Genomic DNA, 20595 nt, shown 5'->3' with positions numbered 1-20595 from the left:
GCTATTTGACTCTTTATCCCAGACAGGCTGAGCCTTGTTCTGCAAAAGTAAACAGCAGTGATTTTGCACAGAGCAGCATTTAGAGGTTTTTTGTGGTTTTAAATTGCAGGGCTTTTATTGAGTCATTGGGAGTGGATGAGTGGGCAAATTATAGCTGGCAAGTTAAGTTTATTTTGCTGCCGCTCACTGTAGTATAATGTCACATGTATGAGAATGTTAATATTTATATCTGCCAATATGATTGGGAATTGTGTTTCAAATGTTTTTAATTAGCCTTGTCTAGAAACCTAGAAACACTATTCTACACATTTGTATCATGATTTGTAACCTATTCCAATGTTTTATACACTTTTCCTGACAAACAAATACATACATACATTTAGTATGTAAAACTTGATTTGCGTCTATGCGATTATCAGGTTACACATAAAATCAGGGGACAAAAGGGACCGTTTCCTTGTTGATATGGGTATTATGGCTAATACTCTACATACTCTAATACTACAATCATTTTGTTTCTTAAGGCTAAGCAAACCAAAAAAAGATGCCTAATCAGCTGAATGTACTTTACAGTCCAGATAATGGTTAGTTACCGATAAATGTGCTTTTACATCTCCAATTTGTTTGCCTTCAATAGTGAGGGCAATTCATGCTTTTAAAAATGATCCTTGTTCTACTAAAAATAACCGGAATAGCTGTTTACAGAAAAGGAGGTCAGATAATGTTTTCAGTTGTAAGTCAGCATCGTTGGATCTGAAGAGTTTTAGCATGTTTACATTCTGGAGATGCAGAGTTAAAAAAAAGTGATGTTAACAAAACTTTTCAGTAAATGTAGCGCTTAAGCTGCGTTCACAAGACAGGTGGTAACAGGTCTGTGCCGGCCCACTAGGATATTTTATTGTCGCCGAGCGCCACAATCAAAGTTCAAATTACTTAATCTTTGACCTCGTTTAACGCCGACTATCAAAGCCCAACCATTCAGATGTCAGAATGCATGTAGCGTCACAAGCTAGCAAGGGAGGTAACCATAAAAGCAAAACTTCACTAGCTGTTTTCAAGGCGAGGCCCAATCTTGAGGTGATCAAAGAGCAAATTGTGCATCTTGTGAATGCATCTTTTCAGGTTGTACCCTACCCTGTCCAAACAATTTACACAGCGTGTTTTTCTTGCTCTTTCACATAGGCTTCTGGGATTCTCAGTTGTGCCACAGGAGTAAGGACTCAGTCTTTTTGTCAGGAATAGCTGCTCCCTCTTCCCAGACACCAGTCTCCTTGGTGACCACCCCAGGGCGCCCTCGACTTCGAACTCGCACCCCTTCAGAGCTTGATTGTTGCCAGTCCAACGGAGCACTTTGCTTTATCAACCCCCTCTTCATCAAAGTTCACCAACCAGATGGTGACGACAGCACCACTTCACGTCCCTCTGGTACAGCAAAGGAAAACCAGAGGGAGGAACCCGTGAGCGACAGCCTAGAAACCAACAACAAGGACACTCAACATCATCCTCAGGTCCCAGATCAGGCAGGTCAAAGCAACCCTCAGAGTCTTGATAGGAACCCAAAGCTAAAGGACCATAACAGCCCAACCAGCAGCAGCATTCAGAAACTAAGTAAGCCTCGGTCCCCACCTCCACGTCCACCCCCACCTCAAATTGTGTCGCAAATATCAGCCCCTCCAATCCGACAACGCAGTATGCCAGAAAAGATCGCCTGGATCAACTTCCCGAAGGGGAAGGGGGAAGAGAGGGGCAGCAGCCTCCTTTCCCGTCTGGGCTCTTCCCTCAGCATCAGCCCCTCGTCCTCCCCTCCCAAGAGACTCAGCATCAGCTCCCCCATTTCCATCCCCCGGCCCTCCCTGCCCATGACTCTGCAGTCTCTTTCCTGCTCACCACGTCAGGCTAAGGCCTCACCGTCGTCTAGCCATGAGGAGGCCCAATGCCACTTGGCGCTGGAGGACCAGACCATTGAGAAGGCCGTCATCAGGGCCAGACTCTCTCAGCGTAATGCTAACAGAAACCCCCCCCTGGACTCCAGCAGTCCTCCAGACCCTTCAACAACAAGCAAACAGGAAGATGTGCCAGGAGCAGAAGAAGAAGCAGGCGAGGAATGCAGTGGGAGCGGCCAGCGTCTGAGCGACATGAGCCTTTCCACCGATTCCTCAGACTCTCTGGACTTCTCTCAGTCTTCAGTCTTTTTCCTTCCTCCTCTGCATGATCCCAGTCCCCCCACCATGGCTGACTTTGACACCCACCTCCCCCTCTCCCTCCCACCATCTCACCTGCCTTACTCCAGCATGGAGGAGGATGACGATGATGACGAAGACGAGGATGAAGAGGAGCATGACTATGGTGTCAGTCTTGAGAGCGACCAGGACCAAGACCAGGACTTGACCATGGTGCCACCAGGCCACCGCACGAGGCGCCGCCCCAGTGCCAGCGCTTTGGTCCTGCAGAGGGCCCTGCGAGGGCATCTTCGCAAGATGAGTGGAGTGTTCAACTCTCTGCTGACGCCCGAGAAGAGGGCCATCCGCAGGGTGGTGGAACTATCTAGGGATAAGAGCTCGTACTTCGGCTGCCTGGTGCAGGACTACCTGAGCTACATGAGCGAGGGTGCAGGCACCCAGGCTTGGCAGGGCTACGCCTCCGGACTGGAGCTGCTGCAGACTCTTCGTCAGTTCATCACTCAGATGAAGAGCTACCTGAGACAGAGCTCCGAGTTGGACCCACCAATCGAGAGCCTCATTCCCGAAGACCAGATCGGTGAGTCCCAAATAATTAATCTTTTCATGATCTTTTTTTGTTGTCTGTTTTATATTCATAGGAAGTGTGAATGATTGATGTTCTTGTGGAAAATATTAACACAATGACAATGTCAGAGAAAGCTTGCTGATATAGCAATTTCACTTCACTATTTTAGCAGTGACTTCATCGGAAAACTTGTCCTCGTGTGTTTGCGCCTGGATGTGTTCCAGTGTTTTTATGCATGCAATAGCTTTTTCTTTTTAAATATCCATCCTTTATTGCATCTAACAATACCATGACAACAACATGAAAGGGGGACCAGACACAACCGCATAGAAACATACCAGCACACACACACACACCTGCCGGAAGAGCGGTCTGAATCATTGAGGCCAAGACTCAGAGGCTGGCCGGAGCAGCATGTAAACAGAGAGCACAAAGAGGGTTTTATCTCAGGACCACTGGGGGTGTTCAACAACCCGTTTCTGCTGGCCCTGCTCACATAGTTTAGCACAAGGCTATAATTATGTTATTGTTAAACCTTAACTGGGCGTTTTTGTTGCTTTGGGAGATGATTCTGTAATTTGCAATGCATTTATAAACAGTTAACTATGAACATATTTCCAGTATACTGTAGTATGCAACAGTATAGCGATGTCTGTTTTGCAAGGCAAGAACATTGCCTTACGGTCTATAAATACTTTATTCTGCACCACCATTTCTGGCTGCTAACAGCTCATGTTAACACTGTAGACTTCAGTCACGTTTAGAGAATTGTGGCCTTCCATTGGATTGACACTTACAGATAATAACACACAACTTGAAAATGATAAAGACAGATTTCAACTTTTATTTTTGAATTACCAATATTAATAGTAAAGGTTCTAAAGGAAAAGGGGAAATATATTCATGTTTGTATGTCGCGTGCCGTGGGTTGCCTGTTTTCCAAAAGGCCTCTCAGGAATGACTCAATTAGAACTGCTGCGGTTTCAGTTCTTGGAATAATTGCGCAACATTTTGTTGTGGCAGCTTCAGGGAGTGTTTTCTAATGAACTCAAAGACTAGCCGATCCAGATGTGTTTGGGTGACGTTTTGCAAATCTTTACAACCTCTGTCTTACCTCAACTCAACATCCTTTAAATGTACTCTCCAATTAAAGTGATATAATTTGAGGCAAGACCTCTTTACTTTGTAGTCCTTGGACACTCTTTCTGTGTTTATTTTCCCCTTTCCCTCTTTCTCCTCATCCATTCTCCCTCTCGCTATAACAGTTAATGCTTTCATTGATATGGGTATTTTCACACTCACTATCATCTCTTATAATACTTCCTTGTATACCAGTAAAAGCATCCATCATAAGCACATTTATCCGTAGGATACACACAAAGAGAAAAACAAATATGCAGAATGTAATAGAGTAATTCACAGTTTATTCATGATGTTGTTTTCCATGTTTAGTGCTCCCTCAGCAGCCCAACCATGTGTGTGCTTGGGTTCAGGATGTTTAGGGGGGGGGGGGCAAGAATAGAGTACCTTGTTTTCCATTCATCCAGCACTGCTAGACTCTCCACAGCTAGATAGCCTGAGACGGCTCCATGTCAGGAAGCTCTGTTTGTGGTGCTTCACAGTGTCCTTGAAAGCATCAACAGCTGGATAGCTCCTAAGGAAGGATCTGTCAAGGAACTTTGAACCCTAATCAAAATAATAGATGGTGATTATGATCGATGTTGCTTTTTACCAAGGTTTTCTTCATCAGGCTCTTTGCTTTAAAAACAAATGGGGCATTTGAGTCTTTACCGCGCTAATGGACCGATCATCCACTGCTTTCTTCCGTCAACAACAAAAAATCGTTATAATAACTGGCTAGGAAGAATATTAAAAAAAAATGTTTAAGCAAAAAGCCACATGGAAACTGGCAGAAGATAATGCTTATCATGAAATTATTTCTCCAAACACTCACCGAATACATCAATTGCATTTCCTAGGGATATTCACCCTATTTTCTCAGATGAGTGAATATGCTAATGAGTTAAGCTTTACAATAGTAATGCCCCCAAACAAAGTTGATAAATAACATAAACTACATAAATTACATAAAGTTTATTTGCCAGAGGAACTCTCTGTTGGAGAGGCAGGAATCTCTCTTAGTTAGAAATCTGATTACTTATTTCCGCGCTATTCCCAAAAAATGTCTTGCTCTCACTCAACTACTGAATATGTTTGTAGTATTACCTGGCTATTTACTCATGCTGGCGACAAAACAAGCCTTGGTATTTATCTCAAACAACACAATTGATTTTCTTTGATATGGCTGAAAACTAAGGTGATTTGTATGTAGCCTTCCTGTATCCTATAGAAATATAATCTGCAGTTGTCCCATTTCTAATTAAACAGTAGGTATGGAGAGCACATGTGGTCAAATATATATATTATGCAGGATTGTCATTTGTCGGACAGCATTCCACTCTTGCTATATTTTATCTAACAGTTTATATTTTCCATTTATAAATGATACATAATAGCTCTTCCTCTTGACTGGAATAAGCAATTGGTCCATTTCATGCAGTTGAAGGGTACAACCTAATGAAACACCATACTCACTCTTTTATGGGTAAACGCAGTGAGCCTGAGGAAAAAGAAACCTGGGTAATCAAGACATTATCTCTGACGGGGCTTTAAGATTGCTTCTTAAACACACCACATTGTATTCTGATGTATTTGCTCTCAGAGGCATTCATGTCTACTACTTATGGATAGATTACTAAACTCCGTTCTCCAAAACCCCTTATTCCAACTAACATATAGTAATAATTAAGGGGGAAAATAAACCACATAAACGAGAGGCCGGATGTGGAGGAAGTTCTTGTTTTCCATGTTGGTTTCCTGTAGTAGAACCATACTCACCTTGTTTTTGATGGGGATCTTATCAATGATGTTGATCTTCTAGGACAGGGGTTCCCAACCTTTTTCACCCAGAGCCCCCCCAAATGACTCCTGTTGGAATTTGCGACCCCCCAAAACTTTGAGAGAAGAAACATTTCTATTAAAGAAAAAATGATACATTTCTGTCTTTGTATACTTTTATTAGCTACTAACTTGCAAATGTATGCATCATATTTATTTCAAATGTCGAAGAACAGGACACTTCAAAAGAATATACTATGTCAAATAAATAAATTGTAATATGGTGGTATAGGCCTGTATAAAACAAAAATGAAAAACTGGCATATTAAGCAGGTAAATCAAATGCTTGTCTGCCATGGAACAGGTAGCAGAGAGAAGACGAGGTTCAAGTAGCTTCATTAATTTGAACCTTGGGCTTGCACGCCCGCAGCCAGGGATGGAATGTCCGGTGTAATGTGAGTGACAGCCAGTCTAAAGTCGTTGTGAACGTCCAGTGTGTTGCGTGCTTTTGTTTTGATGGCAACAAGTGCGCTGAAGGCTGTTTCTGATAGATATGTCGTACTGAATGGGAGTATAATCCTGGTCGTGGCATGCAGTGTGAGCTTTGGAGCGAGGCTTGGTCCTTTGAGAATCCAAAACTTTTTAAATCCTTTTTCCTGGAAGTATTTCTTTGACAGCGAGTCAGCTTGGATGTCGGTGAGCTCATCTTCGCAATCCAGGTATTCCACATCCTCAACTTTGGCAATAAAGGGATCTAAAACCCACAATTGGAGACATACTCGTCTTTGTCAGCGAACCGTGATTGCATTTCCGTTTGCAGTGCGTTCATATGGCTGATGAACTCGCGACGTACAGACACAGGCACCGTTTCAGGATTGTTTTGGGATTGTTTCAGCAGTAGTGGAAACTGTTGCAGCTCCCCCCTCTCCATTTTCCCGACCCTGTACTCCAGTTTGCGCAAAAATGCATCGAGCGCCTCTTTACATCGGAGAATGTTGGACTCCACGCCTTGCAGACGCTTGTTTGTTTCATTGTAGAGACTGAAGATGTCGGCCAGGTATGCTCTTTTAATCCAGAATGACTCAGTCACTTGCTCTGACAGTGCGCGGTTATGAGTTTGTAGAAACTCTTCAATTTTTTCCTTCACTTTTACAAAGCGTGCCAGCACTCGGCCGCATGAGAGCCAGCGCACCTCGTGTGCAGGAGGAGGGTTTGGTGCGCTTCACCCTCGCACAAGTCTGCGAATAGAAGCTTGTTGGTGGGGCGACCTTTGATGAAATTGACTATTTTAACAACAGTTCAGAGTGTTTCGCTGAGGTCTTCTGACAGTTTCTTGCTGGCCAGGGCCTGGCGATGTATCACACAGTGAAATATTGTGCAGTGTGGGGCCTTTTCTTTCAAGCGACTGTTAAATCCCTTGTTTTTCCCCATCATTGAGGCAGCTCCGTCTGTGCAACATGCAACTAAATTCAAATAGGAAAGATTGTGGGATGAGAGGTAAGAATCCACTGCAGTAAAAATGTCCTCACCCCGGGTGGTATTGGTAAGGTTGACTGACATAAGAATGTCCTGCTTCAAATCTTCCCCATCGATATATTGCACATAAACGATCAGCACAGCCTCGTCTGCTACAGTTGTGGTTTCATCAAGTTGTATGGCAAATGGCCCCTCTCCAAGCTTTTCGAGCAGCTGCAGCTCGCAGTTACTTGCCATCTTCTCAATTCTGTCTTTCACCGTATTGTTTGACAGTGGTACAGTTTTTAGCTTCTCCGCCACCTGCGGGCCGCACAGTTTCTCAGCCATCTTAATGCAAGCTGGCTTAATGAGCTGCTCGCCAATGTTGTGCGGTTTCTTTGCCTTTGCTATTAAAAGTGCACATTCAAAAGAGGCCTCGCTGCCAGCCCTAACAAACGCTGTTCTAATATCCATTGGCTTGTTTGCCTTTGCAAGGTGTTGTTTCTTTTTGAAAAAGTCCCGATCACGCCCGACTGTTTCTGGGTGCATGGTCTGTTGGTGTCTCTTCATTTTGCTGGGTTTCATGCTTTCGTTGGCTAGCTTCTATCTGCATATCACACACTCTGGGCGGGTTTTGTCCTTTCCCTCCATGAAACCGAAGTTAAGGAAGCTCTCTAGGTAGGTCCTCATTTTCTTTTTGATTGCAGATGAGCTGTCATCTCCTTTACGTTTTTCAGACATTTTTAGACAAAAATATTCACCTTATGAAGTCGGTCGCTAGCTAGCAACCGCAGCAAACTGTTATTATTATGAAAGCTGACACAGTAACGTCAATGTTGGCGCCAATCGGAGGAGTATCAGATGAATTTTTTTTATTTTAGTTCATCAATTAATTTCTATATTTTATTGTAATGTAGACAAGTCTTTTAGCGCCAATAATGTATTGCGTTACAATATGTAAAAAAAATGATATGTAAAAAAAAAAATGATATATTAATTTTTTTATTTTTTTTTATTCTAAATATGATATTAGGCCTCAAATCATCTGAGGTCTGGTGGCCCCCCTGCGATCTTTGGCGACCCCCAGGTTGGGAACCACTGTTCTAGGAGGTAGTAAGGCCTTCAACGTAGAGCCTAACCCTAACCCTAGAGCTGAAGTAACAGTAGGCCTTGGCATTTAGCAGCATCCCTCCAGAAGATGTTGAAAGACTCAAGCAGCCTTTGCTACTTTTCCTTAGCAATGCTAGGACCTAAATGGGTGCAAAGGCTATTTTGGGATGTACCTTCTCGAAGCAGGAAGTGAGCAAAGTGTGTATCAGGAGAGGCCCTTGGTTCAATGACAGCTCAGACCGAGACTCCTCTCTTTCTGATTACTACAGGCTATGTTTACTCCTAAAGACAGTTGGGCTGCTCAATTATGGCAAAAATCATAATCTCGATTATTTGGGTCAATAATTGATATCAGGATTATTAAAAACGATTTTCCATTTACTTAGAAAACATCCATTTATTGAAAAAAATTGAACAGTATGTTTCCAACAGTTGATTACCCTGAACTTTAAGTATAATTGAACTGGAAAAAAAATGAAAAAAATAAAAAGTTTGATTTCGGTTACGTTGTTTTCATAATCGTTGCAAGCCAAAATCGTAATTGCGATTAAAATACTATAAATAGAGCAACCCTAAAAGACAGTCATATAGTCTACATGCCTTTGCCATTCCATGTGGTATAGAATTTATTTATTTATTTATTTATTTTATTTTATGAAAAGGGTCACTTCGTTTGTTTTACATTTATTTGATTTTTTTTTTTTTATTGACTGAGTTCATTAACAGCTGCACTTCACTCATAATACAAACTCAGGTTTTTGCATAAAATACGATAGAGAAACAAAAGACAAAACCAAAATAAAGTATAAATAAAGAATAAAAGTAATAGAAATAAAAAACACAAATATATTGAAAGATACATTAAAGCTAATTACATGGGAATTATATTCAGAGGACTATACATGTGTAGGTATGTGATGTTTCTTTACTCTCCAGCACACAGGAAATCAAAATAGATTTTAAATTTCAGTTTCAATAATTGGGAAAACTCCTCGGCCATAAAGGCACCAAGAGCGACAAACAGAAACACTAGTTCTTTTGAGGATAACTACTGTTAGTTTTTACATTTGTCTGTACAAATGTCTAGGACAGTATGTTTATTTCAAGCTAGAATTACCATTGCCAAAAAGACGAGAGGATGTTTGTATCAAGCGGGAAGAGGCTGTGTTGTTGCCAGCAGTGTGTGTTTGTGTCAGATTGCCTGCTTGAGCTGACCTTGACTGATAAGACGCCTGACTTATCTGTGTTTCCTACCGTCTGTCTGTTGATGCAACACACGAGAGACTGTGACGTAGACTGGGGAGCTCGCAGTCCAATGCACACGGATCAGAATTCACTTTGAAGCCAGAGCAGGACACAGGGGTCAACATTCCCTCCTGCAGAACAAGTATGTCCACAGTAAGCCTTCACATACACGCTTGAAAGATACACAACTTTACTTTGAGCAATCTAAAGTGTATGTACGTAAAAATTTGAATTTTCCACCGTTAGAATCACTTAAACAGTCCAACCTTTATGCCCAGAGTGAAGAATATTGGCCCTGTTTATAATGACTGTAACAGACTATCGAGTAAATGTTGAGCTCGAGGACAGTATTAGGGAATAAATAAACAGTTCATAGAGTATAAGGTGCATACTGAGCATTTAAGACCTCAGGTTAGTCGTTTCTACCATGGTTCAGGCCCTGTACTGTTTACCACGGCAACAACTTGTTCTTTTAATTTTTTTAGAAAATAGTCTGCTCCATCTTTAAAGTAACCTTGCAAGCTTTTTTGTCCCAACAGCAACAAGCTTTAACTTGTCAAATGTGAATACTTGCAATGTTTCTCAATTTTTTATTATCGTACATTTTTTATAATTTCAAATCCTGGCGGAGAAAAACAACACATTTAAACTTTAAGTAGCTCCTATTGTAGACATTGTCTTACCATAGTTTTCTTACTTTCAAAATAATTTGCAGATGAGAGAACAATTGTTAGTGGCAGCTGAGTAGTATTCAGATTTGAAAGAAAAAGCTTTTTGTCTTACCTTTGTATCTTTCTATCTCTCTTTTTATTCTTATCCCTAACAAAGAACTTTGAGAGTTAACATATGTTTTCTTCCTTGTAACAGAATACATGTTTTGTATTTAAAAATCTGTTCCGTAACATTGTTGTATTCTCTCTCAGTGAAAGTGGACAAATGTGACTTCTCATTCAGTAGTTTCAGTAACACTTAGGGGATGTCACAGGGAATTGTATAGGATCGGAAGATGTTTGATTCCAATCAGAAGTTAAAGAAAGGGCCCTCCTGGAACACTAAGGTCATCCATCAAAGCCAAACAACTCCTCTCAATGTTCTTAAGATAACAGAAACCATACCGGTTCAACATGATGGTTGCCCCACTAACTGACAACTCTTTATCAGTATGCAGTGTACATGAGGAAGTGAGACGTCACTGTCTGGTATCTGCAGGTAGCAGTAATGTGGGTGAGGAAAACATTTGTTCCAGTAAGACCGCAAGGGAGGGGGAATTCATAATCTCATGATGACTGACTGTTACAGGCAAATGCTGGATGCGATCATTCTTTAATGGAAAGTAGAATCTTTGTCTGCAGAAAGAAAAAGAAAAAAACTGCTGACGTTTTTGAGGAGAATCAGCACACATGCACCGAGAGCGTGCACACATGCTCCTTATTCAGCAGTGCTGCGGTCTGCATCCACCGCTCTGTGTTGTGTTAAAAGCTGCTGTTGACACTGGCTTGGCCGATTCACACCCAAAACTGCAATCGCACAAAAACGCAAATCAACTATGAGTGTTTACATATGGGGAACAGTGAGAGTGTGGGTATCACACGTGACCATGCTGACTTTGGCTGTCCTCTGGGAGCTGGGAAACATGACTGATATGGAATGTGAGGTTTACCTTGACCTGGTGTTTGCTCTGAAAGGAAATAACCTCACACTAGACAGATAGACAACATGCTACTGAATACTAAAACATAAAGAAAGACAATTCAAAGTCAGACAAATGGCTTTCCATGCTTATCCTCAGAGGTGGTTATACAAATAGGTGTTTACCAGTCAGACACATCTTTGGACTCTTCTATAATGTTGTGTATCTGAGGGTTCACTAGCAAACATGTCAGTTAAAGGCTTAATAGCACTCATGTGTGTAAGAGGAAGGGGAGAAGAAGGTTGTTTAGGGGACTTGCTGAAGTCCAGGATGAGGGAAACACAGGGTGCCCGAGCTGACACCTAGAATGTGAGAAAAGCATGCAACAGATGAAATAGAAAGAGACAAGTGGAGACAGGAAAAGGGGACAAAGGGATGTAGGGATGAATCGTCCAAGGGAAGTTGGAAGATGGAATGAAGGGATAGATGTAGGGAGGTAGGAATAAAAGGTCAATGGAGTGGAGGGGTGTTGAGAGAGAGAGGGATACATTGTCTAAGCCAGGGGTCTGCAACCTTTTTGACCAAAAGAGCCATTTTGCTCCTTTTTCCCCAAAAAATGTTGTCTGGAGCCGCAAAACATATTTCATAGCTTGATAGCTAATAAAGTTGTATTTATTGTTATATCAGACAAAAACTACAGGTTTTTTTGCATTTATTAGGCTATTTATTACATTATATAAAACTGTTAACCTCTAATCAGAAACAAAGAACTCCTATAAGGAGAATTAAAAATAATACACAGGCCTACTTTAAAATAAATTAAACACAGCACTTGGGGAGTCCTCTGCACGTTTGAAGGAAAACATATATTATTAAAATGTGCCCACTTTGAAATAAATAAAACATATAGCTGCATCCTAAAAATAGTTAAAGGTAGGGTAGGTAAGAATGGAGAAACCAGCTCGAGTGCGCTAGAATTTGAAAATACACAACCGGAAAAAATAGGCCTCTTCCTTCAGACTCCCTCACAGAGCCCCTCCTCCAACACACACGAACGCGCACATGACCAATGAGGGCACGAGATAAATGTGTGCACAGATGGAAGGCTGACAGGCAGGTAGGTAATCCAGTTATTTTAGCCGGGCCGGCTCAGATGATTGGTCGTGCTTTTTACAGCGCTACGGCTTCCAGAGATTAATTTTTGTATGTATTTATTGTCAAAGCATTTAATTTATTCATTGCTATCGGGATGTTAAGAGCATTCCATGGAATATAACAAAAAGTGTTTTCTGAAATAAATTACATACCCCATTGAATTATGACTGAAGATCGTCAGCTGTCTTCCTCTCCGTGTTGTTCCCGTTGTTTCTCGATACGTAAATGTTGCAGTGCAGCACCTTTGACAACTTCTCTCTACATATCAAACATACCGGTAAACCAGCATCGTTTGCTGTGAAAGCATATAACTCTGTCCACACAGAATTAAATCCTGTGTTCCTCCGGTACTTTTCTTTGATTTATCCATAGTTCGCTCATCGAGCCGGGGGTCAGGTTATTCACCCGCAGGAAAAGGCGCTCGCGCGGGACCGTAGCAGGATGTGACGCATATTTTAGTTGACCTAATTAAAACCGTTTTGTTTTTTATTTATGTGTCACAGTATCACCTCAAAATACAAGATACTAAACATTTTCAACCATGCAATAAAATATAAATAGTCCTACAAATACTTTTATTTTATTTCCTTCTTATTTTTTGTCTAAGCTCAAGGGAGCCAGAGCAGAGGGCTTAAAGGGCCGCATGCGGCCCGTGGGCCACGGGTTGCCGACCCCTGGTCTAAGCCATGTCGGAAGGGAGTGATAAGCGGTCAAAGGAGTATAGTGAAGTTAGATCAGGGGTGTCCAAACTTCTTTCACGAGGGCCGCATACAGAAAAATATACGAAGTGCTGGGCCACTTATAGAGGCATATTGCCTCGTAAGTTAAGTTATAAGTTAACAAAATGTAGGTAAATTAGGCTTGACACATGAATATGATTTAAGAAAGAAACAGCCTACATCACAGCTCTCTATAGGGTTTCATTTCTCTTGTTGGCAGCTCATCCCTTAACACAGAAGCTTCAGTGATTAGAATAAGATGAAATATGAAGGGTCTATTTCAAGCTTGTTGTGTAAATAAGTTATTGGGCCTAAGATTTGTTAGCAAATATTTTCAACATGAATTGACTGAATGTATTTGAAAAGTGAGCTTATTAACACATGAATACTACTGTGTGTTTAATATATTTGTACATATATATTTTAGAAGTACAATATAAGAAAAGCACAAGTTTCATTTGTATTTCATTATACTTTTTGAATTTGTTCAGGGCCGGTTCTAAATGGGCTGCGGGCCGCATTTGGCCCCCGGGCCGTAGTTTGGACACCCCTGGGTTAGATGAAGGAAGTTAGGGAAGAAGAGATGAAGTGGTGTAGGGACAGAGGGATAAAGGGAGGTAAGGGTAAAGTGATGTAGGTGAAGAGGAGGTAAGAAGAGAAATGGACAAATGGTGGGTTGTGAAATGGTAGAGAAACAAGGCCGGGTGTGTTGACCAGGTAGAAGTAGTTTAGCAGGTGGATAGAGGTGTGGTTGAGCTGTGCCTCTTCTCCAGAACCTCAGTTAACTGACTAACTGTACTAGTATTCTGTAGTTGTTTGTTCAGATACTCAACAGGAACACAAAAGTACTATTGTAGATTAACAAATGCATCGCAGTAATACATACAGGCACAAACTGGGGCTACTGTTGTAGAGTTAATTAGGCTTTGGCTTCAAAAATACCCTAGCAATGTTTAAATTAAGTTGCTAATAACAAGTAATGAAAAGAGTCTACCAAAAACATAGAATATTTTGAACTTTAAATAAATGATAGTAATGTATTTCTAACAGCTCACCCGTTTGCTCCTCTCCAAGACCAAGTCCTGGAGAAGGCCATGCACAAGTGCCTCCTGAAGACCCTCAAGCCGGTGGTGAGCGTGGCCTTGAAGGAGTTCCAGGTCCGCAGCGGGGAGTGGCAGGAGCTGAAGGAGAACCTGGCCTTAGCCAAGGCCCGGCTGCCACAGGAAATGGGCGTGGCCGACACGCTGCCCCCGGACCCCGTGGCTATAGAGAAGATCAAGCACAAGTTCCACACCATGATCAAACTGTACTCCCCCGAGAAGAAGGTCAGCATGCTGCTGAGGGTCTGCAAACTCATCTACACCATCATGGAGGACAACTCAGGTACAGATCAGAATATCACAACAATTACCGGCATTTATTAACACTATTATTGATGGAAATTATTAACAGGCTGCTGGAAGCTGGAAATTCTGTCTTACAATACTCAAGATTTATAGAGTTTTAGGTTTTTTATGGAGGAAAGATGTGTCCTCTGCTCAGAGATTTTCTTGATAAGAAAACCTGCGATTCATTCAGCATATTCAGGCAGTAGTCTATACACCTGCACCGAAACACATGAGCACATTTCCACAAAAGAGAAATAAAACCTCAGCTAGCAGGAAATGCTCCGTAGGCAGTAGGCCAGGGGTCTGCAACCTTTTTGACCAAAAGAGCCATTTTGCTCTTTTTTCCAAAAAAAGGTTTGTCTGGAGCCGCAAAACATATTTCATAGCTTGATAGCTAATAAAGTTGTATTTATTGTTATATCAGACAAAAACTACAGGTTTTTTGCATTTATTAGGCTATTTATTACATTATATAAAACTGTTAACCTCTAATCAGAAACAAAGAACTCCTATAAGGAGAATTAAAAATAATACACAGGCCTACTTTAAAATAAATTAAACACAGCACTTGGGGAGTCCTCTGCACGTTTGAAGGAAAACAAATATTATTAAAATGGGCCCACTTTGAAATAAATAAAACATATAGCTGCACCCTAAAACGAGTTAAAGGTAGGGTAGGTGAGAATGGAGAAAACAGCTCGAGTGCGCTAGAATTTGAAAATACACAACCGGAAAAAATAGGCCTCTTCCTTCAGACTTCCTCACAGAGCCCCTCCTCCAACACACACGAACGCGCACATGACCAATGAGGGAAACGAGATAAGTTTGTGCACAGATGGAAGGCTGACAGGCAGACAGGCAGGTAGGCCATCCAGTTATTTTAGCCGGGCCGGCTCAGATGATTGGTTGTGCTTTTTACAGCGCTACGGCTTCCAGAGATTAATTTTTGTATGTATTTATTGTCAAAGCATTTAATATATTCAACAAAAAGTGTTTTCTGAAATAAATTACATACCCCATTGAATTATGACTGAAGATCGTCAGCTGTCTTCCTCTCCATGTTGTTCCCGTTGTTCCTCCATACGTAAAAGCTGCAGCACCTTTGACAACTTCTCTCTACATATCAAACATACCGGTAAACCAGCATCGTTTTCTGTGAAAGCATATAACTCTGTCCACACAGAATTAAATCCTGTGTTTCTCCAGTACTTTTCTTTGATTTATATGTGACGCATATTTTAGTTGACCTAATTAAAACCGTTTTGTTTTTTATTTATGTGTGACAGTATCACCTCAAAATACAAGATACGAAACATTTTCAACCATGCAACAAAATATAAATAGTCCTACTTATTTTATTTCCTTCTTATTTTTTGTCTAAGCTCAAGGGAGCCAGAGGGGGGGGCTTAAAGGGCCGCATGCGGCCCGTGGGCCGCGGGTTGCCGACCCCTGCAGTAGGCGTATACATTCACACTTCATTAAAGTATTAGCCTTCAGAACAGTACAGCTTACAGAGAAGAAATAACATCTGATACGTTTAGAACAACCACTATCTGATCTTTTTAGGTTTTTAGTTACATTGTAATCCTGTTGACAATCCAACATTTTTTTGAAATGTTGCAGCCATCTTATCAAAGTTAACCTGAAGGATCTGTGTGCCTCTCAGGTCGTCTGTATGGAGCTGATGACTTCCTGCCCATGCTGACCTACGTGTTGGCCCAGTGCGACATGCCCCAGCTGAACAATGAGATCCTCTACATGATGGAGCTGCTGGACCCCTCTCTGCTTCATGGAGAAGGTTTGTTATAACAGAGTGTGGAGCCTCCACCATGAGAGAAAAGTTGTATTTGCATCTTTACTAATAAATGGTTAACCCTCTTCCTCTGCATGTCCAGGTGGCTACTACTTGACCAGCGCATATGGAGCCATGTCCCTGATTCAAAACTTCCAGGAGGAGCAGGCGGCCAGAGTGCTGAGCTCTGAAACCAGGAACACGCTCCACCAGTGGCACCGCCGGCGCACCACCCAGCGTTTTGCTCCGTCCATCGATGACTTCCAGGTAGCTCAAACTGGAGACTTTGTTTCAAGTCATCTCATATTTATAGGGCTCCTATTAGTTTCACTCCAACACACTCCCTCGACTGCCTGCCATTGGACTCTTTTGTTTACTTGCATATCATAATGACATCACTATGTAACACTCACGCTTCTATTGGCCAGCCCTCCAACACACTGTACGAACGAAGCTCAGATTTTCTGACGATTTAGGGAGAGTTTCATGTGTTTGATGTAGGAGACAGAACAGTGTAACCTTAGACAAGAGGAAAGCCAAGATATTTAGGTTGAAAAATGTATCCTCTGCATATTCAGGCAGGTTTTATGTTTTTATGTCTTGTCCTTATATGTTTCTTTGTAAAGCGACCTTGAGGTTATGAAAGGCGCTATATCAATTCAAGTTATTATTATTATTATTATTATTAGTAGTAGTAGACTAAACACCAACAATGAAACACATGAGCACATACTACAGTTTAAAAAAGCAGAAAAGATCAATTGAGCTGACAGAAAATGCTCTGTAGGCGTTTAGATTCACACTTAAAGTATTACAACCAATTCAGCTGTACTCAAAAACAATAAAGAATGAAGTCCAATATGTTAAACGTTGCTGTATCAAACATTGTTTTGTGGCTAAGATGTAGGTAAATGGCAGGTTTAGCCACAGGGACTGCTCAGTGTTGAAAGATCTCCACTGTTAGTCTGATTGCTTCTCCTGACTGTCCCACAGAACTACCTGCGGGTGGCGCTGCAGGAGCTGGACAGCGGCTGCACCGCCAAGACACTCCAGGTCCGACCGTACGCCTCCGTGGACGAGGTGTGCCGTCTGTGTGCCCAGAAGTTCAAAGTGTCGGACCCCCAGAACTACGGCCTGTTCCTGGTGATGGAGGGCAGCAGCCAGCAGCTGGCGCCGGACACCCACCCTCAGAAGATCAAGGCGGAGCTCCACAGCCGCTCGCAGGCCACGCCGTTCCACTTCGTCTTCCGCCGAGTGGCTCCGTCTGCAGCTGCCCTCGATCTCACACCCAACCTCAACAACCTCACTGGGACTCCTGACCCCCTGGACAACCTGCGTGCCCTCAGCAGAGACCTTCCCCCCCCCCCCCCCCTCCCCCGAGCCCACTCTCAGCTCAGGCCTCAGTCCTACTCTGAGCCTCAGCCTGCCCACCACCAATGGCAACTCTATTTCTGTATGACTGTAACAGGGGGCTGGTGGACAGTTGGCCATGGCTTTCTCTCCCAGTATTGACAGTATGTCCTTTTATCTCTAACAAACAAAGGGCAAACGATTCGTCTTTACAAAGCCTTACTTCTCCATTTGGATTTGACCTCAATTTGGGTCTCTCAGACAGACGAGGGTGAAAGAGGAAAAGGACAGGAGGGAAGGAAACGAGAGGAAAGGACGTTTATACAACTTAAATGGTTCTCTGTTTGGCCTCAGAGCAACACTTTACTGAACACTGCCCTCAAAGTCTTAACCATTAAGATAAGTGTGTTAAAGACGACATGAACACTTACATTTGTTCACAGCAGCTCTTCATATTCAGGGTCAGCTGTTCTTGTTGTTACCTGTAAGGTCTATAGAGGGAAATCAGATCCCCAATACATGAGGGTACTATTCTTTGATCAATCATTTTCAATTGTTTGTTTAGTAAATAGGTTTTAATATGATTTATTTGTAACAGTTGCTGGTCAACTGTGTTATTATGTTGTGTGTGTTTTTGAAACTGTACATTCTTTAGATCGTTGAAATGTTTAGATGGGTTGGGCGACACCCAGTGGTGACTGGTGCACATTGGAAGAGTTTTATTCAAAGCACCATTTATGGCCTCAGACGTGAAAAAATAAGCATCAAAATGAATGGAGAACTGAACTGTATAACCTTTAGCCCCAACTCAACAAGGCTGCCGTTATTAGAAAAGCAATCTGCTCCTAGGTCTTTTCTTAACCACTTTTCCTCGACCTCAGCAAAACACGTTATAGGGTAAAGCAAAGACGTGAAGGAGAACTCATCAGGACAATTGTTTAACAAACGACCACCTCATGCTGTAATGAAGAGGTTTTCCTCTCACACAAGCACAGACGTGATGGTCGGCTCTAGTTCCAAAGTGGCAATGGTTCAAATGCAACTTTTTTACCATGATCCATGCCACATGAGGCAACTCAATAGTTTTTGTTTTTTGCGTTTTTGGGCCTTTAAGGAAAAACATTTGTTATTTAAAAAAATATTATAAAGTGGTTTAAAAGGGCACTATACTTTCTGAAATTGGTGCTTACAAAAACAGAGTATGAGTAAATATGTTGTTAACCCTTAGATGCATAAGTGGGTCTTTTTTGACCCGGTGAGGTGGTTTTCTTAGAGTATCTTTGTAATTACATTTTTTTATCATTTCATATTCCAGCTATTCCTCAAAAAACATGTTTTGGATATCATGCCATTCAAATTTTTCCATTTTAAGAAATTGTAGTTTTTGTATTACGAAAAAAAAATGACCCCTATGGAATTTCTGTTTTTTTTGAAAATGTAAAAAAAAAATCTAAAATTATAAATAGTGAAAAATTAAATATAAAATATTTCTAGTGTGAGCCAAAATATAATACTGTGATTTTTCTTAACCAAAATGATAAAAATTGCATAAAAACACATATTATTCTAATACGGCTCCTTTTTGACCCACTTATGGAAGAGTGTAGGATCCAGTGACTCGGGCATCTAAGGGTTAAATATATATAAAAAAACAAAACATTTTGTAATTGTTATTTTTCTTGCTCCTGTTGATACATGTAATATAGTTAAGTGAAAATAAGACAAAATACAATATATTAAAGTTTAAGTAGAGAGCTGTGCAGATTTTAAAAAAGGACAGACATGTGCAAAATACTCAGAGGCAAAGCCAACCATAGCCACAATGCAATGCTCCATAAATTATAAAAAATAGTGTATAAAGACTTCTGTTCTTTGTTTTCTGGAAATATCAGAGCCAAACTGTGCCTTTATCAAATCTGTTTTAGCGACATGCAGCATTTCCTGTGCATCAAGTTGCAGGTCAACCCCATCGATGAAAGATATCATATTATACATTTTTACATAATAATCTTAGGAATTAACATTTTAAAATATTGTTATTGCTTGTAGTTTGTGTTAAAGTGTAATGTTAGAAACAGACAGGTCTTCCAGTGTTTAACATTCATGTATATATGTAGTGATTATCCTGGGGATATTAAGATGCTTTAGCATACCTGATATATTGCTTACTTGTTAAAGGGCATTGTGTCCATTCAATTGACAAAATGTGAGCAAGGAACAACTGCAGCTGCCACATTACATTTTTAACTAGTCTCTGAACTACTGACAAATGTTAAAGGTTTATATTGGGGAAATAATGGTCAGTATGGCTCTCGTGGATATTTGGAAAGAGGTGAATATTACTGGGCTAGTCCCACTCTGTACTCAAGTCTACATCAGTATTGAGCTTAGTGCTGTAGATAAAAAGAAATACTTGAAATGTTTTTATGAATTTAAAGGTTCCAATAGTTACAAAATCGCATTGACATGCTGTTATTTTCTGAGTGTAATGAACTGAAACGCTCCATTCATTTCTGTTTAACAATGACAGAGGTAATGTCTACAGTGAGATCAGAAGAGAGGAATCCCGAAGCGATGGGCATTCATCCTCAGTTTGTAACGTTTCTGTATATGTCTTCGGGCAAGTGTTCAACATACTGCCATGTCATTGGTCATAAACAGTTTTCTTTGATAGAGCAAAGTGAGTATTTATAAGTCTCTGTGCGGGGATTTTTCACAGAAGCCTTTTTCCATGTCTATGATATTCTCTATGGTGTCAAGCTGTCATTTGCATCAAGGTGACATCTTTCTGTTTATTATTTGTCATTGAATGATATTGTAAATATTCTTTTGCTCTTAATAAATGTTTGAAATGGAGTTACATGCCTGACGCTGTATTTTCAACCCAGTCTCACAAAAAAACGTGTAATAACTACGTTGGTCCACAACGTAGAACGTAGTATTTCTACAAAAACGCCTCAGAAATTGTAAGATCCTTACGTTTTTTTTCACCATTCATTCCAATGGCTGGCGTCTATGTCACGTGATCTTCACATTTCTCCCTGCAGAAAAAAAAAAAGGCCAAACTCCTTTATTCTCGGTGTAAAATGCCTATTTTAAAGTTAGTTT

General features: G+C 41.1%; 1 protein-coding gene across 2 annotated transcripts in view; it reads left to right on the top strand.

Annotated features, from left to right (window-relative positions):
* The window catches only part of LOC307042261 (ras and Rab interactor 2-like), a 50209-nt gene extending 29866 nt beyond the window's left edge, over nt 1-20343 (top strand). For both annotated transcript variants that reach the window (XM_079686057.1, XM_079686058.1), the window contains exons 8-12: nt 1183-2757; nt 14032-14340; nt 16012-16143; nt 16241-16404; nt 17131-20343. In XM_079686057.1, coding sequence (XP_079542183.1) covers nt 1183-2757; nt 14032-14340; nt 16012-16143; nt 16241-16404; nt 17131-17649 — 2699 coding nt within the window. In that variant the 3' untranslated portion in view covers nt 17650-20343. The remainder of the gene's footprint in view (nt 1-1182; nt 2758-14031; nt 14341-16011; nt 16144-16240; nt 16405-17130) is intronic.
* Nucleotides 20344-20595: the final 252 nt, after the last annotated feature.

Source organism: Notothenia rossii (assembly GCF_949606895.1).
Source record: "Notothenia rossii genome assembly, chromosome: 6".
In the NCBI taxonomy this organism is placed as follows: Eukaryota; Metazoa; Chordata; class Actinopteri; order Perciformes; family Nototheniidae; genus Notothenia; species Notothenia rossii.
This window is presented reverse-complemented; position numbering and strand designations above follow the sequence as displayed.